Below are 22,844 nucleotides of genomic sequence, written 5' to 3' on the forward strand. Positions count from 1 at the left end.
CTCATGCCGAAATTTTGGTATTTTAGCTAAGTTGACTAAAACCATTGCGCCACCGATTTGACATCACCTCTGACTTATAAATGTCGCGTACGCCATTGAAGGAAATATATAATAATATAGCAAGCAAGATGTACACAATCAACTAATGAAGAAATGAAGTGTATCTGTGAACAGCGTATGAGCAAATGGGTGAGTCTCTAGGAAGTAGAGATCAATACAGTAAAAAGAAAATATAGAACAAATCGAAGAGGAAACAAAAAAAAAAAAAAATCAAACAATAACGCGCTCGATAGGAAGTAGAAGAAAATAAATCAACTCTACTAGTTGGTTCAGAAATCAATATCGCACTTGGTCCTGGAGAAACCACCGACGGCGCTCCCACCGGTCGTCAAAGGCATCCTCAACTCGCACTCTGCATCCGGGGTGTAGTGATTCGTTTTAACTTTGCCAACCTTGAACCTAATCCGAGCATAAATCTTCACATCCACCTCGAATCGTCCTTCCCTCCTCTGCTGCTCGAAGTCATTAACATCTTGGGAATCCAGAACCACAAGCTGCTGTCCATTGAAGGCGGGGTAGAGCATGGTGGTATTCTTGTGGCCTTGGTAGAAGGTAGGCAGAAACCTGGAGTCGAGCCTGTGTCCTTTGTAGAAAGCTCTAGCTTCGAGCCTGTCGTAGTAAATACCGATCCTCTTGTTGGGGTTCCTCACGCTGACGCTGAGGGAGAGGTTGTAATGGAGGAGGTTGCCGTTGGTGAGGTTGAATTGGGAGAGCTCAGCGGTTTGGACATGGACCTTGATCTTGGCGGGGCGTAAGGCGAGCCAGACGATGAGGGCGATGATACCGGCGATGATGATGAGGGAGACGATGAGCTTGAACAAGAAACTCAGAAGGCAGCATGGGCCACAACAGAAAGAGGAGCCACGACCCGGGCGGTGGTAGGAGTGTCGTCGGGGGGGAATAGGTGGGCCGTAGTAAGCACCATTCAAATGGGTTTGTTCTCCCATGGAGACCGTAGGCGTGTCTCTACAGGAAGGAATGAAAGAGAGATATCTGCAGCAAATCTAAAACGAAAGAGGGGAGGAATGGATGTGGGAGTAGCTGCGGAGGAGAGAGTGGATATATAGGGTTTCATTTTCCAGTGATGGTTCCTGGAAACTGTAGAAGTTGTTTATTTTGTAGCCGCAGTTTGAATTGAAGCTCCCGCGTCGGATTTGTAGAAAAAACGCGTTACGTTGCGTGAGAGACTTTCTACATGGCTACGTGGCCTATCTTTTGATTTTTTATTGCTTCGTCTGGTGTTTTTACGGGAGTTTCTTTTATCTTCTGCTTATTCTTACCGGTTCTTGGGTGGCCATTGGAGGGGCAAAAGATGTTGTTCACTTCAACCACGGCTTATTCAGTTGAAAAAGCCACCATAACTGACTTGTTTCTCGTCAGTTTTTCTCTGTTCCATGGATTTGATCTCTGAACGCCTGCCTGCCTCCTTTTTTATTTCGTTGTCCAACAAACTTTCGACTTGGGGGGCCATTTCGTGCATTATTATAAAACAATTGGTCGGAAGATGACCGCCTCATTCATCCCCATATTAATGTAACGTGATTAGGTGATGTTTGACTCTGATTCCCAACCCTGATGAACTGAAACGGAATATGAGTTCGAGACAGCGACATCGGAGGCAGCAAAACGATATGATATAGACGGATTGAGAATCACCCATCAAAGACTTTATAATGGTTCTTGGCTTCTTCTATTTGATCTTGGAAGGGTGTAAGACGAGCAAATAAGGTCACCTAGGGGTGGCACCAAGCCAAACCGGTTGAATTCAGCTCTAAAGAAATCTGGGCTCAGTTCAGTTTTAACTTGAACTTGGCTCGAGCTCAAACTTGAAATAAGGTTCATTAAATATAATAAGCCAGCTTCGAGATTTTCCAAGTTTGGCGTGTTAGTTCGTGACCTGACTCATTCGCATAATTTTTTTTTTTTTATGACAATATCTTGTACTCTAATTACTCTCATGAATTCCCTCTTTAGTTAGTTGATAGTTGCTCTTGTTTACCTCAAACCTCAAAGACGATCGATAATTCAACCCTTTCGGGTCCCTCAACATTTAATATTATTGTTTGCCAATAGATTAAACACTATTGATGGAGGTGCTTTCTTTTTTATTTTTTATGATCGCAACGGAATCCATCGGAAGCTGCGATTGGGAGGGTGGTATGAACATTAAGGAGTGATCAGAAGGTCGTTGAGATTCGATTCTCCAATGGCTGCTTACTCTTTTAGGAAGAGATATGGGTTTTACCACGGAGAGAGTTCTTATAAGGAAAGAAAAGGGAAGAGTTCTTATACGTATCTCTGAATATATAAAAAAAAAAGACCAATAAATATATTTGGTGGGAAATTTATGACTTGTATTAATTAAGTTTACTGCCTTGTCTGAATATATACAGAACATAGGATAAAACCACTGCCCGTTAAAATTAGATTAGATAAACTAATTGGTCCCATTTCTTGTAGTTGAATTGGAGGAGAGATAATTCTTAAAAATCTCTGAGCTTGAAGAACAAAAATCACTACTATGTGCCCAGGATCAACGTTCGAAGCACGAGGTTAAACAACAAAATGGACTAGATATCAATTATTTATCAAATATCTACAACTGAATCCTGACGCTTATTAGCTTTAACATGTAAAACAAACGGACACGAATAAACCCAGCAATCCACTGATCAATAAGAGACTGTGGAAACAAAGAAAAAACGATCTCACTGGATATTGATCAGAAATCAACATCGCACTTGGTTCTGGCAAAAGAATTATTTGGAACGCCATTGATGACCAGAGGAATCCTCAAGTCACACTCGAAATCCGGCCTGAAACGCCTCGTCTTCACCGACCCAACCTTGAACCTAATCCTCGCTTTAATTCTAACATCGATGTAGAAGTACCCTTCGTTCTTCTCCCTTTCAAAACGTCGGGCATCTGAGCCGCTAAGCGGGACGTAGTCCTGTCCGATGAAAACCGGGTTGAGCATGGTGGTGTTCTTGTGGCCTTGGTAGAAAGTAGGAAGATACACCGAACGGAGCCTCTCTCCGTGGTAGTAAGCTGCAGCCTCCAACCTATCGTAGTAAATACCGATCCTCCTGTTGGGATTTCTGACGCTCATCCCCAGGTTAAGGTTGTATTGAAGAATGTTACCGTTGGTGAGGTTGAATTGGGTTAAGGAGGCGTTCTGTACGTGAACCTTGATCTTGGTGGGGCGGTAGATGAGCCAGAGCACGAGGGTTGTGATGCCGATGAGGACGACGAAGGTGATGATGATCTGGGATAGGAGGAGGATGAGGGAGGAGGTCCGAGACCTGGTGCGGCGGGGGAGTGGCTGAGGAGGGATTGGTGGGCCGTAGTAGGCTCCATTGAGGGGGACTTGTTTTTGTGGTTGCGACATGAATTTGTTCAACTTAGAAGGAGAAGAGAGGTTTGCAGAGAAGTAGGAAGATGACAATAATGAAGCATGGGAGAGAAGGCAGGGTCAGAATTGTATATATACAGCAGTTTATACGCGGTTTTGAAAGGAATTTCTGTTGGGGAAAGTAAGTTTTTTCTCAACAGCGTGTTAAGGAACTTAGAAGAAGAGTTTCTTTTCTCTCCTGTTTCGTGTTTGATCTTTCCGCATTGCAGACTTGAATGGGCCAAAGAGGAAGCTTCGGTGTCTCGAAGGTTTTACATGGGAAGGTTCCATGTTCTTTCTGGCTTTGTCGTGTTCCCCTCCGGTGGCTGAAAGTCGATGGATTTTCATCTGTACCAACTTAGATATCTAACCCCACCCCCATCAGGAAGGTAGCCCATTGTTTCCGGTGACCCAAACCATTTGAGGTCCAATATTCGAACCGTTTGCTTGTTTTTCATGCTATAGAAACGTGAACCAATCCAATAGCACCACATATTGGATACTTTATTTTATTTTTTCTTCTTCTTGTTTTTGCATTGGTTGGAGCCTGTACCACCCGATTATGTTAGGCCACATCAAGAAAAGTCCCGGCAGCGCCGAGGAGGAATATCGACCTTATTCATGATTTAGACGTATCAACCCGTGCATATCCCAATTCCCCCAATACGACAGTCTTCAATCTGAATTCTCGTTAATCTTGTTTGAGCTTTGATATCAGAAGATAATGCCCGCACTAGGACTAAATTTACTTATCAGCCACTGGTCTCTGAAATCGAAAGGTCAAGAAGTATCAAACGGTGGCCACATATTAAAACAATCGTGTGGCCACTGTAGTCGGTGTTGTTAAGCTTAGTTGATGGTAGAGAGTCGCTCTTCTCTCCTAAAGTAGGTGAGAGCGTCAAATTTCTAAAAGACGAGCTCCTTTTCAAAGTGGCTTGAAAAAACTCCACCCTCCCACTCTTTAACTCAGAAAACCATTCTAAGTTGGTAGTTGATCAGAGCGACACTCAGGACACAGTTTCTGCTCTAAAAGACTAAATTTCCAGCAGGCTTGCCCTCATTTTCAATGTTTCTCCATTAAAACTAGTAATAATAATAATTGAATCAGGCCACATTGTGAAAAATTAAGAATTACCCGACTGGTTGATTGCGAAGATTTCAGCAATCTTTTGTCGCAATTCTGCAAAGAACTCCAGGCAACAGGCACTAATTTCCTGGCGTGAAGGTAAAAAAGAGTTATGAAGACAAGCGAATTATCAAGAAAAAGTGCCGCCAGTTGGAGTAATTCTATCTGTTTTTTATTGCACGTCAAATGATAATACTGTTACACTTGATTGATCGACTGTAACTGGGTTTTCCGTTTCTCTGTTTCTCCCTTCTTCTTTTTCGTTTCTTATTATCGTAAACAACCCTATGCCGAAAGAAAAAACAAAAAGAAGACAAAAAAATGTTCAATGAGGACAAAAGAAAGACCAAAAGAGCTGTAGCTATGGAGTTAGGGAGGAGCCGAGGAGGATAATAATTAACACGGATGAGCCTAAACAGAAATAGACGGGAATAAAACGACATACATACTCCGATTTTGGAATCAGACGTCGACGGAGCAGCCGACCGGCACTTGCAGCTTCACAATCACGCCATTTCCGCTGTCGCTATGGCTGTCGAGCCTAAAATACGCCGGACAATTGACATAGAGGTGATAACCGCCGGAGATCCAAGTCCCGACCTTCCACCGGACGCGTCCGTCGACCTTGATGTTAAGGATGTAGTACCCCACCGTCTGGTCTTGTCCGATGGCTAGACCGAGGTAAGGCGAAACCGGAACGGAGGCGCCGTTGAGGAAGGGCGACCAGACGATGACGTCGTTGTCACCCTGGTAGGTCGAGGGGAGAACGGTGCCGAGCGTCACCTGCTGATTCCGGTAAGACGCGTAGACTACGAGCCGGTCGTAGTAGACACCGATGCGGTCGTTAGGGTTGCGGGAGACGAGGCTGATCTGCACGGTGGTTGTGAGGAGGTTAGGCCCCGAGAGGTTGAACTGATAGACGGCGGCGTCTTGCAGAGAGAACCTTGGCTTCGTCGGTCGAAGCACCAGCCAAATTATGAAGACGATGAGGAGGACCAGGATTATGAAGGCGAGGAACGCCGCGAAGAGACGGCGGTACAGCTTGCGCCGCTTGTGGTCGTGGCTGCCGCAGTGCTTCGACATCTACTCTGCCTGATCAACCTCTTTTACTCTCGATCGATTGATCCGCCACCCTCCACCCGGCTCTACCGCAGGTCAGATGAATCGAACGTGAAAACGAGAGTGACAGCGGTCCAGGATAAAACGAGAGTTGGAGCTCTGCGACAGGACAGAAGAAAGAGATAAAATGGGGAAGAAGGCGTCTGGGGTGGGTAAATATAATATGAGAGCAAACTGGGGCGGAGTGATCTTCTCTACTAATCCCAGTGTAGAATTGTAACGAAGATCCATTAAGCATGGCACGGTCTCGATCGCATTGACTCTCCGGGTCCTTCCAACTCTTTTCCACACCTAAAATCGACCGATCCAAGGTAAATTGTCCAGAAGTTTCGTTTCCGGGGCTCCGTCTCTTCTACCCGACAACGGACGGAAAATGACGTGTTTTTTTTTTAAGTCAAACGAGTCAATGCATGTAAAATACTCTTAAGACAACGTCCTATATGGGAAATATAGAAATTAAATCGCAGCCGTTGATCGAGCTTCCCCACTTCAATATTGGCGGAATGTGGACGTTTGGTGTGAAAGCGGTCATGTGGGCATTGAATTAGACGACAAAATTAGAAACACGTAGTCTCCTTATCAACTCCAGAGATCTAGACGGCAGGAGTTACGACCGTCCGATGTTAGGGGAAGTAGGGTCCAGAACATCTCGAATCATTAATACAGACAAGCACGCTTTGCTCGAGACTCGAGAGAGTACCGCTATTCGTGCCCGTCGCTTACGCAATCTCCACGTGGTAAAAGGGTACTCTCGTAATTCTTTTGACTTCGCTATACCCTTGTGGCGTCGCCGTCTTTTTTTATCCGGCTTCGGTTAAGAAAACTATGTGAAGTAAGTGTAGGGATTAGTGTTTTAAACAAATTTGATTATGAAAGTACGTGAAGTGAATGAAAGGGCATTTATAATTTCCAAAAGGTAGGGTTGGTGGCTTTCTGGGGTTCTTGGCTTGTGATGGAAGGAGAGAAAAGAGGCAAAGGAGAAATTGATTTTCTACGCATTCAGAAAGAAGGGCGAAAGGCTATTGTTTGGTGCCTCCCACTCCCACCTAACTTTGTCCATGCTTCCCTCACCTCACCTGCTCTTTCCTTCTGCTCTTCAATTGTTGCCATGAAATTTTCTTGTTTTTCTACTCAAAAGTCATCATCATAAGCTTAAAAATGATAAGTCTTTGAGGGCACTGAATTTTTTTAGGTGGGTCACATCTAATCAACCCTAACACTAATGACATCTATGTACAATGGATCCACACCATTATAAATCCAATTTTTACCTAGATCTACATTAAAATGGACCTGAATCAAATTTTAATCAATGCTTCATCAGGGTGATGACTATCATGTAATTTTTTATTTTATTTTTAAATGGGGAAGCTACCCAATGACAAGCAGTCATCATGCAACCCTACTCTGTCTCACTAATCTTGTCCTCACCAACAGGAGTTGAGACTTATTTCAAGTGAGATACATGCCACCCAAGGTACCCTTCAATCATATAACATTTTTTTTTTTTTTTTGTTCTTTCGGTTTCACTTGCTGGAAAGGTTTAGAAAAGGTCGGCTAGGCTGTTAGCAAACCACACAAGCTAAGGATATCCTCCACAGCAAGAACCCAAAAAGAAAACATCCTTCTTTTAAACTGACACTTAGCTGACTCTTATGGCTCTTATGCATCAATAAAGCTACGACAAGATCTTCTTAAGGGTGACAAACATTCAGTAGGGATATTGGATATTAAGCTGAGATTCTGGAGTTCAGTAGTCATGATTAGAACCCAAAATGGATGGAGAGAATAAAGCAAGAAAGAACTCTTCATGTATGGAAGATTCTACCCCCAACGAAGAGAGGAAAAAGAGGAAGAAGCAGATGGGGTACATGGAATCTCTACATACAGTCTCCTGCACAGGAGAAAAGGACTGATAATCGATCAAAAAGAAGGGTTTATACTCAGTAGAGCTGTTGGGGTTGGACGAGGTTGAATCTTCAAAGGATAAGTTTTTTTTTTCTTGGAGGAGGTTGAATATCTTCTAGAAAAAAAAAAAAAAAAAGACATGAGGAGAGGAAGAAAAGCCAGCTTATTCTTTTCTCCGAGGTTCTTATCATGATAGTGCAAGCAAGAGACAGTGAAATGTCTACGAAAGAATCTTGTGGCTTTTTGCTTATATTTTTTTTAAAAAAGTTTTCCATCAACGAAAGCAGACAGCGGAACAAGACCGTCCTCCCACTATTTCCACGTCCAATATTTTCCTGGAATCTATCTTGCATGATAAGCGACAAATCATGTCGAAGACGATGTTAGATAATTCCAGAACCATCAAAAGACGGTTTGGATCAAAAGGTTCTTGTCAATCGGTCGTCCATACGTTATCAAGGTGGTGAAAATAAGAAATCTAATCTCCGCAATTCTGAAGAGATGATCCTGGTCTGTGTTTTTTTAAGGAAGCGACTGGTAGGTAGGTAGGTTCAGAGTAGGACGGATGGATGAGAGACATCTCAACCAACCGAACCAATAAATTTCTGGGAAGGGAAAAGAACAAGCTACAACCGGCACTAGGCAAAGGTGAAAGGGCTTCTACAGACGAGATTGAAGGCCCTACCCTTCATTAGCTAAAGAAGGCCGTTATTATAACCAGACAAACGCACCACTGTAGCACCATGCAAAGGTGCATGCATTAACAAGCTTTTTAAGTAAATAGGGAAAGGATGCGTTGCGCTCGAAAAATATTCACTAGGAAGTTGGAACAGGTAGCCTAGAAAGCAATTGAAGAAGCTCACAGAATCAACCCTCACCACAACCATAAGCAAAATATGTTGCAAGTTCACATAAGAAAGATGTGCAAGCAGCGATTACTCTTCACTAGCAAGTGATCGACATTTAGAAGTTTATGCAGATCATGATCCAATTAGACTCACAAATCCACAAAAATCATACAGTAAATATTGAGTGACGAATGCAACCGGCATTAACACCAGTTATGCATACTTAACAAGCAATGAATCATACATGATAAGCTAATAAATCATAAAATGATGCTTCAACTGAAAAAAACGCCTGCTATGATCAACCATATGCATTTTCAGTCACCAAGAGGAATAGATATCGGTCTAACCATCAAAATTTGTTACTGTATTGGCTTCTTTCAAGAAAAAGGTTATGAGATTTGCTTTTGTTTTTTTCTAAATGTTGGTTCACAAACTATACATCAGCCCTCTGTCAGACTTGAAGACCAGAAAGATCACATGTGACCGCTGGCCTACCCAGGCTTTTCAAATTTCCAACTTGATAATTTAGTGTTGTTAAAAAACACTGGAAACACCACCATACATATCTTATGGATCCAACGGTTTCTGACCCTTGTGACCATTAATGAAAGTGGTCTTCCACAATCACCAAAGTACATGCTTGCGCTTTTTCAGTAAGAAGTTAATGGCTTGGAAGGACTGGTGGACAAGTCTAGTTTTCACCTCTTTCCAACTACCTTTCACCACAAACACTGGCAACCCCATAAATTGGAGATGTGATGGCAAATAAATTGGATTGGACATTTGGCTTAACGAATGGGGGATTTCTGTAGTAAGGTCCTGGGTGGAAGTCTCACAGGGTATTGGACAGTGTGTATAGTCAACATTAAAAAAAAAAAAAAAGGAAAATTATCTCTTCAATGCTAAAACCATCTCAAATTTTTGTCAACATATGCAATTACTGACAAGAAGCAAGAATGACTCCATCTCCATGTTCAATGACTGATATTCCCAAAAGAATAAGAAGCCTGAGTAGAATATACAAGATAGCAACAATTGACAAACCGTAGTCTTTGATTAGTAAATACCAAAATAGGCAACTTCACTTCAAAGATTTCAATATGTTCACCTTGAACACCTGAACCAAATAACAATGTATACAACAATCTCTCTATATAATTAAAAATAATCATGAACTGCATATAGATATAATAAAACAAGGTTAGAGGTCAATGTAATACCAGCTAATTAAGTAAGGACCAACCATATTGCGAGTAAGTCAATGGATAATCCTTTTCTTTTATGAAAAAACAATACATCAATATAAAAACCAGAGCTGATTCTGCAAATTGTAACGAACATGCTCTCAAAGTAGCATGCTCCCCACTGTTTCATGCTTGTAGAAGTATCAGTGAAAGTAAATAACCCATTTCCAGTCAGGGTCAACTTTAAAAACCAATTATCCCTCAATGCATAATCCATCCCATCGTTACTTCCATGGCAGAAAGTAAGCCAATCTGCATCACTCAAAAAGAGGTTCCTCTCATAAAACTATGCCTCCACCACATGAGCCTTTGGAAAGGAAAGATTTGTTCCACTAAGAGCCAGCAAGCAAGGCATTTTATTTAGTATGTACCAAGTGTTTAATGTTTCACCCTTGAAGAACTTATTTGCATTACTAATTTTCTAGTCCTCAAACACAAGAAATGCCAAAGCATTGATGGAAGAGTCTCTCAATTTTCATGAATCCCACAATAAATTAGCTAAGCATGTACGTTGCATAATGCAGCTTCAGAAAATAAGAAAAATGCCACAAGTTAATTCGACAAAACAATGAAGCAGTACCAACACTCACTAAACCCATAGCAAAAACAATTTCATCTTTTATATGGAAGGCCTGTAAGTCATACATTCGATATAACCCTAATGTTAGTTGTATGCACATCATCGCATTAACACTGTCAAAAAACTATTCAAAGAAAGAAATGATCCTTCTACACCACCATCATCCCCAACCCAGAAATTACAAATTCACCATAAGCGTCGCCAGCCGAACTCGCTTGAATAGATTGAAGCTAACAGAGAAAGATACTCACACGCCAACATCGCACACCGTTGGTTTCCCCGACAATACCCCAGGACCCGACGGCGAAGAGAATGCAATTGTCACATCCTCGCAGAAAACCCTCAAAATTCGTCTTCTTGTCCACCAGTCTCCTGCCCTAAATCGTACCCACGCCATCACAGCCGCATCAAATTTCACTTGCCCTTTGCCCATCTCTGCAGTCATTTCCTTGGCAGCGCCCGCATCTACGTATCCCGAGACAGACGCAAGCCGGGCCCTCAGAGTCGTGGAATTCCTCTTCCCCATGAAGAAAGGAGCCAGGGCGTTCTCCGCCAATAACTCATCGTCGTAGAAGACGGAGGCCTTGAGACTATCGTAGTAGATGTTCATCTTCTTGTTAGGGTTATCGACGGCGAAGGTGAGGTCCCAAGAGGCGGTCAATTGGACCCCGGATAGATTAAACGGGGTAACGGACGCGGCTGTGACAGAGAACTTGGGGACACGAGGGCGGAGCACCAGCCAGACGATGAGAGTGACAGCGCCGAAGATGACACAAGCGGCAATGAAAACGGCAACAAGCCGACGAAAGAGGGAAGTCCGGCGCAGGGACTGCGCATAAGGTTGCTGAGGGGGCGGCGGATAGGGGTAGGAAGGATAAGGAGGTGGCGCGGTATAGGGATGGGCATGGTAAGGCGGGTAAGGGGCATAACTAGATTGCGCCGCCGGGTAGCCAGTAACGGGCGGTGCCTTATTGTTGTCGTCGTTACTACTGCTGTTGCCGTTCGCTCGGGCTTCCGCCATCGCTGATCAAAGAGAGAGAGAGAGAGAGAGAGAGGCGAAGAGGAAAGTTGAAGAGAGACGGGACTTTCAACGCATAGAAATGCCGGAGGAAAACGCGTTTGTTCACAGACTGGCTTATAAAGTAAGGTTGTAAAAAGAGCCGGATCTAGTGTCATCTTTTGGGTGCATTTTAGAGTTGTTTAATGGGATTAAAATGACGGTTATCTTGTTAACAGATAATCTTTATTACCTTAGAACTGCAACCACGTAAAATGAAGAGTGTTAACATTGCCTTACTGAAAATACTGATTTGTCCAAGGTAAAATAAATAAGAGTCGGTGGATTTGTCGGTTCAGTTATTAGATTTCACCGACTCGGAAATCGGTATACATTGGAAGGTTAAAATGCTTTTTCGAGATATCGCTATCAGTTTAGATCGGTTTACTAGATTAAGAGATTGGTCATCTAATCTCTGACTGACTAATAAGCACTGAAGCTAATCCTTTCCGCGATCTCTGGATCACACTTTGGTCTAATCTTTTGAGGTTTAATATTTATCAAGAAGAAAACCGTGTTAGGATCTTGGTAGATTTACAACTACTTTCGTGGGTACCATCTACTTGCTCTAGCCTGTTTAATTAAGAATCATTTTGTAAACAATAATAAGATTTCTCGATGATAATAAAAGAAAGCCTGGAATCAAACTGAAAAATCAGTGAAAATAAAACGCGCAAATTTGAAGCTTTTCTAGCCATTTGCAACTTCATTTATGCGCACCACTAATAACACCCGGCGTCCATATCTACGTTTTGATTTTACGTTATAACCGAGAAGACATGCTGAAATAAAGGAGATCAGAGGTGCGGACAAAAAAGGAAATAATAATATCCAATCAGACCTAGGAATAACATTAGAATTTAGGAAAATGATATAGTTTCCATAATAATGGAGTTAGCATATTCTAGGGAGCAGGAGGCAGACGCCCCACGAAAGAATAGAGTAGCCACTGTTAACGAAAAACGAAAGAATAAGGCAGGAGCACATTTGTGTCTACGGCCACGGCAGGACTAGGCTGCCGGAAGCTTTAAAGTCAAGCAAAGAATCATTCTAAGCCTTGAAGAATATGGAATAGACAAGATACAACAACTAAGTCACCAACTTTTAATCGTGGTGATAGATTTAAAGAGTTTCTTTACAAACAATAGCCTCAAAAGGTATCTTTTTACATGACATCTGTGGTTCAAAAACTGGAGATCACCTCAGGTAGCATGGATTTTGGAAAGAAAAGACAAAGGAAGCAAGGGTATGGTTTAGCATTACGACAGTACAATGGTATCCATCCAACATCTCAAATATAATTGTAATAGACAGGTATAACTTCGCAATCCAAAAAAAAAAAAAGAGTAGTGGTTACTGTGCACTGACAGCCAACAAAAACAAGTCACACGACCATGAGTTATTGCACAAAAATGGGAAAATGGAATCAACTTGACAGAATTGTTCTGTGTAGCAAGAGTAGAGAAATGGCACTGTGGAGATACAAAGATATAGACAAGACACTCTTATTATTTTTTCAATGAGTAATCACAACTGTTGAAGTTCATGTGAAACATAACAAACAGGTCTACTTACAAACGCTGGATCAAGACAATGACTGGTGATCAATCTACCGCCTGGGTTCATTCCAAGTCTTCCCTTCAAAAAACTCACCAAGGATTCGGTCAAGGTCCTCGGGAGTGTATCTAATGTATTTTGTTGGGTTCTTTCCATTCTCAACCATTGACCTGAATAATAAATTTCTAAAATTGATCATCTTCAATAATCAGGATGAAGACAGGCAACCAAACACCATAACCTCAACAGATATTAAATCAGTACTCCCAAAAAAAGTGGGCCAAGAGAAGCCATCTAGCCAATGGATCTGGCAAATGGCTTAAATTTCCTGTTTCGTCCGTGTGGTAGCATTCATCTACTTCAAATAAAGAAAGCAAATACTGATCTCAAGTGCAGATCAAACATGTCCACTTGAATGCGAATAAGGTTTTGCTGGCTAATTACCCAAAAAAAAAAAAAAAAAAGTTTGCAAGCTCTCATATTGCAATAAGTTTGACATAAAGAAATTTCCAGGAAAAAAAATTGATGTTCCTATTTTAAATGAAAATTTTAATTCTGAACTATCAAAAAATTGTCTCGAAGTTATTTCCAATTAACTAGAGCTATATTGTAAAGTTTTGTTTTCAGCCATTTTCGCATTTTTTTCCATCAGCCCTGATCGGTTGGGGGGCTAGCTTGTTTCCCCTCTTCTTTAACGAAATCTCTTTATCTCCTTTATTCAAAAAATGAAAAACTATAAGAAGATGACGATGCCTGATATGTACATTAAAATATTTTAATCAATAACTTCCTGTTACTCAGGGTATAGGGAGCTTGAGAAGGATGCACCACATGGCATAAATGCTACCATACTCAAGTGGATTAGTATCTATATGTCATGCAATAAGCTAATGCAAAAATAGTGAAGCTACTACAAAAGACAACCTGTTTGTCCAGCCAAGCATATGGAGTAGACCGTTGCACTCCGAAGAAGCACCATGTACAGAGCCAAAGATATTGAGATGGTAGCGTGGCAAAAGTAGGAAAAAACAAATATTGAATGGAAGCATCATTAAACAAGAAAATAGCAAGTCGTTCGCGATGGCTGGGGCTCCCACAGAGATCTAAACAGTGATGGCTAGAAGAGTTCCATTGATGTCAGTTGAAAGTTCAGTGAAAAACAAGATGATTAAAAATTGGCAGACAGCCAGCATACAGTGTTAACAAAGAATAGAGCTGACTGGGGGAAAACAAATGTAGCACACCATAACACAACTCAAACAACGAGGAGGCATACTTTTACTAGTTTAGTGCTTAAGACCCCTCACTCGCTACTATGACCTGTGAGAAATGACACTAGTAGGGCCACTGCTAAAATGTCATCATCCAAATAGCAAAGGCAAGGGAAAATCTGAATAACTTTCTTTGTATAAACTGGAAGTTTTTACTCAATTAAAAATTTAATGCCAGAAATTCAGCCAATTATGTAAAAGCCAGAAATTTTTACTCATTTACAAATTCAAAATTCAGACATGTCAGGCAAATAATTAATTCTAAGCAAGTATGAACATTCACATTCTAATTAATTCAACTTTACAAACTGAATTCTCTTTCCTCGTTGTTATAAAATTTACTCAAAAAAAAAAAAAGAATAAAAATTCTCAGCATGCAAGCAGAACCAAATTTACTCCATGTTTTCACAATTTAATACCACAATTTGAGTCCATGAGCCAGACCAAAAGACCCATACCCTTGACAAATTGAAGGGATGAAATGATCATGAACAAGAGTTTGGAACTGTTTTTCCTATTCAAAAATGGAAAAGAACATGAAATGGAAACAGAAATAGAGTTTGGAATCAACAAACGTACCCAAACCTTTTGATAAAAGATCTGTAAGCAGGCAACAGAACTTCGGCAACAGCCAACCTTAAAGACTCTCGCAACTCATTGTCAGGTACTGTCCACTGAGATTGCCTTAGATGAAGTTCCTCAAACTGCATGTTGAATATCTTGAACCTGATAAAAGAAAAGCGAAACTAGCCTGTGAAACATAGTAACCAAAAAAGAGGATGCAAAAACAAAAAAAAAAAAAAAAAAACCACCATAATGTAACAGGTCATCCATGTTACGGCAGCTGGAATATCCTAAGCAGCAATGGCTGGCACATTGCAGTTCCCACAGGACACAATATAAAACTTGAGCTACTTGTTGGAGTTGCAGATTTTTGCTCTGAAATTCTTGTGCTAGGTGTCTCACCTATCTTTCACCATTGTTCTTGAAACTCCAGAGTTGGCACCACTTCCTCCATCAGCACCCATACCACTACCCCCACCAGAAGAACCTGTGCTTTGAACAGATATACACTGAAGAATCTGCATCAGGAATACCATCTGATTAGCCCTCAGAATAAGATCCCAGCAGTTAAATGACTACTATTTAGATTTCTTATGGAAATTTTCAATCAATAGATATTCTGATTAAAAGTGAGTTTCCCTAAAACTGTTGTTGGCATGAGCCAGTTGAATCGGAACAAAAAAAAAAAAAAAGAACAACTACAACAAGAAACAAATAAAAATAAACTAACTGATCATTCTAACTCATAAAATGGAAACAAACTGATCTATCTGAACAAGCATTAATAGGGCACTCTCTATAAATCTTCCTTAATCATCTATATTCAGGAACTTACTCTCAACAAGCTACGGGACCTTTTTGGTTAAAGGTGAATCTATTAAATTTATTCCAAAATATATATATTTCCTTTTGAAGAAGTGATAATTTTATTAAGCAAGAAGAGAACAACAAACTAGGGAAGCACAACCCTTACAACAAGGGATTGAATTGGAGGGAGGCTCCCTGCTTAGCAAAAGCATCAACTACAGAATTGGCAGATCTGGGAATATGGGACCAAATAAAGGTAATGTGGGGGAGAATGTCCAAAATAGAATAAAAAGCATCCCAATGCCGCCATGGCGGGGTAGAGAGGGAGGAGAACCACCCAATAATCACTGCAGAGCCCCCCTCTCAATGTGGAGCGAACTGGAGAGACGATCCAAGAAGATAGTGAGGCCGTTGAGGAGGGCCTAAAGCTCGGCGGAAGTGGAGTCAGAGATGCCCATGGGGCTGGAGTATGACATGAGCTGATTACCACTAGAGTCCCGAAACACACCACGAAAATATGAGAGGCATTTTAATGTTTAGCTAAAATTTTTTTTCTGTTGCTTTCCTATTTAGTGAAAAGTCTAAAAGATTACGTTAATAAAGAGAGTACGTACAAACAGCTATTTAAAGCTCAGAGAATGAATGGACAATGAAAAAGCAAGGAATTACAAAAATAGTATCCTCTTCTTGTTTGCAAATTTATAAGATTTACTTACACATAGATTGATGAATAAAGGGAATTAAAAAAAAACTGCTTCCATAGAAAAGAAACGACAAGAAAAAAAATGTGTCATTGCCATTGACAAGGAATGACAAAAAAAACTTGCTCAGTTTTCATCTTTCCACCGGAACAATATCTCTCAATAATTGTTAAATGTGAGCAGCTGCTACACATAGGTACACCCAATTTCCACAAAGAAGTAATAGAATTTTTTCAAGTAGCTAAAACATTAGCTTCTTTGTCCAAAGAAGGAATTATAAATAACTAAAAACAAAATATTATAAAGCAAGGCTTAAGACATCATACAAATACACTGCACTGGCAAGCCTTGAAAGCAGAGAAAGTTTTCTCCTTCTTTGGAAGGGTAACAGGATAAGTAAGATGAAATACAAAAATACGACCTTTCCCCATGCAACCCTTTTATACTGATTTGCATGCTGCTGCACAATTCTCCGGTGTCTTTGCACCCAGTCATCCCCCAACAAATCCTTTGCCTCCGACCTGGAAAGAACACAACAAAGTTGCACTAAAAGAAAAGAAAATTTTGTAGCAAAAGACAGAAAAACAATGAAAAACAAAGAAAGATCAAAGGGGTAAACAAAGAGACAACATTAGCACCAGTTACAAGAATAGTGAACACACCTGCGAACTGATCTGACCATATAATTAATATTATTCATAAGAAATAGCTGAGTCAAGGCAGTATCCTTGTATTGCTTAGACTTTCCGTCCAAGTTGGTCTGAAGAGCTTGCATTATCCTCATTGTTACATTTGCCAACTGGGAATTTGAGTCACCTCCTCCATTATCAAATTCCTGGAAGAGTTGCTTCAACGTTGATTGGTAACTGAGTAAAAACAGCAGAAATTGTACACATTAGATTAATCGTGATTACAAAAGTCAGTTCTACATAAACAGAAGAAAGACGATTGCAATATGCCCAGCAATATTTTGATGGTTAAAATATGAAGAAAATACAATAAAACAATGAAAGAAACACTTGGCAAAGACATAAGACAGTATTAGAGGGATACATACAAGAAAAACAACCAGTGTAAAATAAGAGAATGTTTAAGAGTCAAATTGAAAGCATCCTATTAAACTGGATGTTGAACATATGAAGAAAGAAGAACCACTCTGATTTTTTATTTTTTATTTTTGAAGATGAATCAGTCTGATGTTATGCTACCAACTTGAACAAATTCTAATCAAATGATCTTTCTGACATAGTGATTCAGGAAGAACCATTCTGATAGGAAATTAGAATTCCCCATAGGTGCATTCTCTCTGGACATTTTGGACCCAATTGCTTTCAGGAGTGATTTCCAGATCCTTGACCATGACCCAAAGCCTACATTTACATTTGATTTTGACACAATAATTCAAGCAGAATGATTGTAGATTTGCTAAAAGTAACCAAACAGACCTACTAGAGATCTGGCAAGCTATACAGGAGAGTAGTTGTACTTACTCAAACAGAAATTTTACGTAATTGATGACATAACTGGTGAGGGGATGGACTGTTCCATCCAGCACCGCTGTTTTGGTAGCATCTTTCTCTACAGCCTCTTCAAAATCACCAAATGTTTCTTGTGCTGTCTGAGCCAACCGCTTTGTCAAAGACAATGCAGCTTCTCGCATTTCTGTGCAAGGTTTGCCTTCAAATATGGACTCAATCTGTTAAAAAAAAAAAAAAAAAAAGAAGAAGAAGAAGAAGAAGAAGTTAATATAGTAGAAACCAGTAGTGTCTAGATGAATGACTGTAGGCCAAAAATATCACAAAAGAACTAAACTATACCAACTACTCGATTCTGGTCTTTGAATTGTCTCAATGTATCATTGTGTTTTTGCTTTGTAACTAATATATTTCACAGATAGGAAAATAGAGGAGCACAAGAGTACAACAATAAGGTCCTATTTATGCATCCCAGCTTCTGTCTTTACTTTTCTTCCATCACATGTATTATATCTCGAGCCTGTTTAAAGAATTTTGAAGTGTATTGCTTGAAATTTCTCTCATCAGTAGTATATTACTTAAAGAAATTATCCTGTGCCAGTAAGGTGTCTACAGGAATCTTGCAATTTTCAAATCTTACCTTTTTTCTAAAAATATTAGCAAACTCTTACAATTTTCAAATCTTACCTTTTTTCTAAAAATATTAGCAAACTCTTACGATTTTCAAATCTTACCTTTTTTCTAAAAATATTAGCAAACTCAATATAATAATATACCTAAGGCCGTTTGGTCTAATGGTATTCTTTTTACATCAGGTGCGTCAAGTCGCGAGTTCGAATCGCGCCACGCCCCTCTCCAAAAAAAACTCAATATAATATAAAAAAATCTTATCCACTAGTCACAGAAAAAATACAACCATAGCACCTTCCATTTGAGGCATTAACTGGACCTATAAATGTCAATTATGTCTCATAAATTCTCAAACACAAGGTAGAGTATCACAAAAAATGAGATTTACTAAGATAGTACACCTTCTTTCATAGCTCTCTCATACTTGTTCAAGGAAGTGGAAGTCAACTTTTAGTTATGCAAGTGGAGGTGCTATTGTACCAATTTAGATACTAAAACAAGGTAACTCAATTCAGTGTTGAATGCATCCCTCAGTGTTACAATTTCCAGCTAAGACACTATAAGAATCACTAAGACATAGCTTCAAACTTCCCAAAAATGTAATCCTTAAGACCAAGAGCAAGGCTCTCTGAATTGTCATACCCAAATAAGAATACATGTTGAACAAGCATATGGAAACTTTTCTGCAAAACTACAGACTGAGAAACTTTAAGTGATAATTTTATTTTTGTTGAATTTAAGCCCTACTAAAGCACAGAGTATTAAGTTGAGGAAACTGTGGAGTTAAAGGACATCAATGTCAAGCTATAAGTGATGATATGAAGAATAAAGATACATATGTTAATTGTTGGGAAAGTAGGAAATAAGTTAGTGCATCAGCAAAAGTTCCTGAGCATAAGAATGAAGAACTTCGATAAAACATGACATAGACACAAACAAATAACAATTATCTATTTCAACAACTGCTACCGAATTGCTAAATTTCCGTTTCCACAACCCTGAGAAGTAAGAAGAACTTACCGAAAGAAGAAAAAAATGATATGCAAGCTAACTTACTACAGGCTACTTATTCTTCTACAGAATAAGAACTATTATAAGAGTAAAAGTCAAGATTTACCCATTTTTCATCAGCAAAATAAGAAAAATGAGCTACCTGAATATGATACTATACCTCGGGCTGAAGTTCATGCATTATCTCATACATGTCTAGAAGTACAAACAGCTTCTCTGGTGACCTTTTACTTCTGGCAATTGCCTCCCCAAAACTCAGTAGCATTGCCACACTGTTTGCAGTTACTTCTGCAAAACAGATGTCCCGAAGATCAAATCCTTCAAAAATTTGATCGCATACTTTCTTTTCAGCCGCAAAAAGCAATTTGACCTGTTTGAAGCACAATCAATGTTTCAAAATTTTCAATAAAATCAATAAATAAGCTAATAAAAAGCTTTTGCCAAAGCTTCTGATTCAAATTTAAAATTCTTACAGCAATCCGCATGTAATGAATCCAGTTCCCTATCTTAGCCTCCAACACCTCCCACTGCAGTTTTTGCACATCATCTTTTGTTAGTCTTTCTACACCTAGCTTTCGAAGGCTTTGCTCCAACACAGAAGCACGAGTATCCCTGAAAATGAAAGAAGATATACTTGAAACAAAGGAAGAGAAGTCTTGTAAAATTCTAAAACACAAAACAACAGGCATGCAAACATGCTCAAAATAAAACAAAACCTTGATTTTTAATTTTATGTATTCATTGTTGATTATTCACAATGTGCCATGACATTACCAGAATATGAGAGATTGAAAGATGTTACCTGTAGATTTTCAAACACTGCTGTTGGTGAACAGCTTGAATCATTTGCACAGCTAAATCATGCAGGAGGGGCATGATCCTTGGAGGAATGAGAGTTGGAGGTGTGTAAACAGCATTTTCTAAAGATTTTGCCTGATGATTGCTTTTGTCACCTCCTGGTTGCCCAGGTGAGCTGGATGATGGTCGCAGACTATTTGGCAGGCAGTCAAAAAGGCGATCCGGTTCCGTAGGCTTGCTGAAATGCAAATAGAGCCGTGAACTATATCATGCAGATATAATAAATAGATAAATAAAAGCATGCTTTTGTTTCCAAAATATAATATGGAAATTCGAAATAATAGTGTAAAATTTGGAAAACTGAAGAATTTAGGCCACTGTTCCTTCTTCTAAGCCTGCATTATATAGTCATTAAGCACCAAAGTGTAACAAACCTATAAGAGTTTAAGAGCTGCCTAAACTCCTCTTCTAGCTTTAGAATGGCTTTAGCAAGCAGGCCGTTAGCATGGTTAAGTACCCCATCACTACTCTTAAAGGTTTTGTTCGAGTTGAAGAAACGAACATTGCTTCTCAATTGATCAACAGCCTCAAGATAACTTTCCAGGTCTTCATGCGGCCCTCTCAGTATTTTAGCTTCCGCCTGCATAGTTGAAGGATCAGGAAACCACAAAGAACTGCAAATGCATACTACCACTGAAATAACCAATTAATAGTTAAGATAGCATGAAAAGGCTATTTTTAGCTACAAGAATAAAGGATATTCCATTTTCAAAAAAATAAAAAATAAACGATATTCTGTTGAGAAGTAGCATATCCATTTTCACTCACACCAGAGAGGATTAAACCTAAAAGGCTCTCTCCTTTTCCTTTCTCGCATGTTTTACATGCACAAACACCATAATATAAAATAAAATAAAAAAGTGCTTGATGGCAACTATTAAATTACAACAAGATGTAGAATAGCAAAAAAATCTACTGCTTACTATAGTGAATGCTCCATTGGAACTTGAATTTCGAGAAGGAACTATGCCAGGATATAAAATTCACTTACACAGGAAACAATTCTAGTGGCCCTAAGAGCAATTTAAACAAAATGTAAGAAGTTTGATTTTCAGTAAGAATCAGAGAAATGGAAATTCTTTGCTGAATACAATATGATCTACCTCAGTTTTTCTTTGCACATAGGCACATCAATAGCACCAAGGAAATTTTGCTTTTTTTTTTCTTTCCTTAGTTCAGTTGCCAGCAACTGGAAAATATTATTAATTTCAGGAAAAGGTCTGTTGGTGAAGTGTGAAAATGGCTTCACACGAGAATAAATTACAACCAAATGTAAAAATCCCCAAAGTCTACGCTTCTATTATAGTTTATTTTTTCGGAAAGTGTTTCTCGAAATGCAAGATTGCATCTCATAACACCAGCATCGGCTCTCAAAATCAAGCTTACTTTTAAACCGAGATATCTTTTCAAACATTCAGGAATACACTCAACAAAAACAGGGTAGAGGCACTACCAACCTGACGGGAAAGATCGAATTGCTCCAAAATAACCTCCGCCGACTTTAATGTCTTGTCGATATTCTCGTGTGCTTTCCTGATCGAATGCGTCCTCGCCTAAACCAGAAATAAGGTTTTGGAAAAGCAAAAAATGTAAACCAAAACAGAGTTTATTGCGATGGCCATTGTTCGAGTAGATCCAGGGAGCTACAAGTACCTGAGTGGGGCGCATTGCTGTCTCCAACGCGGAGAGGCGGTGATCGAAAGAACCGAGAATCGCAACCATGTTGTCCGTGATCGTTTGGCTCTTCTGAAGAGACTCCCGCATGAAAGCCGCTCGCTCGGCTAGGGTTTCCATGGGGAGAGAAACGCCCATTTCTCTTCTACCTCCTACGCTCAAATCTCAGCGCTGCATCCCATGCATCCTCCAAACGAACAACACAAAAATTTGAACAAAATAAAAGAAACGAAAAATGATTTCTGCCTTATGAATTCGAGAGGCGCGAAGAAAAAAAATCAAGGATTGTTCATCGGTCCGACTACGGATTTGGACCGACAGGAGACTGAGGTGGAGGATGATTTTCCAATCCTATTTCTGTTCATTTCACTTTTCAATTTATGCAAGCAGTTTTATAGTTTTATTAATTAAAAGTTGATTATGTCACCCAGCCATGACCTGTCGCTGCTTTGCCACTCGCCAACAAAATGAACTGAAGCAGAATAAATATGAAGGTATCTTCAATAGTTATTGAAGCCAGGACTTCGTCTTCCACAACTTCAAATGTGTTTTTTTCAACATATTTTACTGTTTTTTTATTTGAAGCAGTGAACAGTAAATTATAATTTATTTAGGGCTCATAAGTCGTAACCCATTCCCAGTTCAAACGGATCTAAATTCGAAGGGCGTTGACACGTCAAAGTTGGATTAGCTGCTAAATAAGAATTAATGGTTTATTGCAATAATTAACAACAAAATTGGATGTTCGTGCCAATGACTAAATAATAAATACAAAAGACTAATCTGAGGACGTATTTTGCTTTTCCATCACCCAGCGCAGCTAACCAGAGAAGAGTCATCATCCCCCTAATTCCCAGCTCCGGTCAGTTTTAGCGCCTCTTCAGTCGATTACGTTTAAAGAAATGACGGTTTACCGACCGATGCCACGACGCGGCACACGAAGAAGAAGAAGAAGACAAA

General features: G+C 39.7%; 5 protein-coding genes across 7 annotated transcripts; all 5 read right to left on the reverse strand.

Annotated features, from left to right (window-relative positions):
* Positions 1 to 186: 186 nt before the first annotated feature.
* On the reverse strand, positions 187 to 1,070 carry LOC137960407 (NDR1/HIN1-like protein 10). Its single transcript, XM_068808031.1, has one exon. The coding sequence runs from the start codon at positions 1,005 to 1,007 to the stop codon at positions 330 to 332; it is 678 nt and encodes a 225-aa protein (XP_068664132.1). The 5' UTR covers positions 1,008 to 1,070; the 3' UTR covers positions 187 to 329.
* Positions 1,071 to 2,751: 1,681 nt separating this feature from the next.
* On the reverse strand, positions 2,752 to 3,448 carry LOC137958580 (NDR1/HIN1-like protein 10). The gene has a single exon (XM_068805647.1). It carries the CDS (start codon positions 3,446 to 3,448, stop codon positions 2,783 to 2,785), a length of 666 nt encoding a protein of 221 aa, XP_068661748.1. The 3' UTR covers positions 2,752 to 2,782.
* Positions 3,449 to 4,727: 1,279 nt separating this feature from the next.
* On the reverse strand, positions 4,728 to 5,904 carry LOC137958994 (NDR1/HIN1-like protein 1). Its single transcript, XM_068806240.1, has one exon. It carries the CDS (start codon positions 5,658 to 5,660, stop codon positions 5,040 to 5,042), a length of 621 nt encoding a protein of 206 aa, XP_068662341.1. The 5' UTR covers positions 5,661 to 5,904; the 3' UTR covers positions 4,728 to 5,039.
* Positions 5,905 to 10,297: 4,393 nt separating this feature from the next.
* Positions 10,298 to 11,394, reverse strand: LOC137959871 (NDR1/HIN1-like protein 10). Its single transcript, XM_068807274.1, has one exon. It carries the CDS (start codon positions 11,298 to 11,300, stop codon positions 10,527 to 10,529), a length of 774 nt encoding a protein of 257 aa, XP_068663375.1. The 5' UTR covers positions 11,301 to 11,394; the 3' UTR covers positions 10,298 to 10,526.
* Positions 11,395 to 12,573: 1,179 nt separating this feature from the next.
* Positions 12,574 to 22,251, reverse strand: LOC137958992 (exocyst complex component EXO70A1-like). Of its 3 annotated transcripts, XM_068806237.1 has the most exons (13): positions 21,864 to 22,250; positions 21,668 to 21,763; positions 20,585 to 20,790; positions 20,155 to 20,388; positions 19,826 to 19,964; positions 19,513 to 19,722; positions 17,727 to 17,932; positions 16,899 to 17,102; positions 16,658 to 16,757; positions 15,131 to 15,246; positions 14,744 to 14,890; positions 12,912 to 13,063; positions 12,574 to 12,808 (listed from the first exon to the last, which is right to left on the reverse strand). In XM_068806237.1, exons 1-12 carry the CDS (start codon positions 22,020 to 22,022, stop codon positions 12,946 to 12,948), a joined length of 1,935 nt encoding a protein of 644 aa, XP_068662338.1. In that variant the 5' UTR covers positions 22,023 to 22,250; the 3' UTR covers positions 12,574 to 12,808; positions 12,912 to 12,945. The 3 variants fall into 3 exon arrangements, with proteins under 3 accessions (XP_068662338.1, XP_068662339.1, XP_068662337.1); XM_068806238.1 differs by having other exon boundaries at positions 12,574 to 13,063; positions 14,750 to 14,890; positions 21,864 to 22,251; XM_068806236.1 differs by having other exon boundaries at positions 12,574 to 13,063.
* Positions 22,252 to 22,844: the final 593 nt, after the last annotated feature.

This window comes from Aristolochia californica, unplaced genomic scaffold (genome assembly GCF_029961685.1).
Source record: "Aristolochia californica isolate CCGP_79_NKW_82.1479 unplaced genomic scaffold, dmAriCali1.0.hap1 SCAF_3, whole genome shotgun sequence".
In the NCBI taxonomy this organism is placed as follows: Eukaryota; Viridiplantae; Streptophyta; class Magnoliopsida; order Piperales; family Aristolochiaceae; genus Aristolochia; species Aristolochia californica.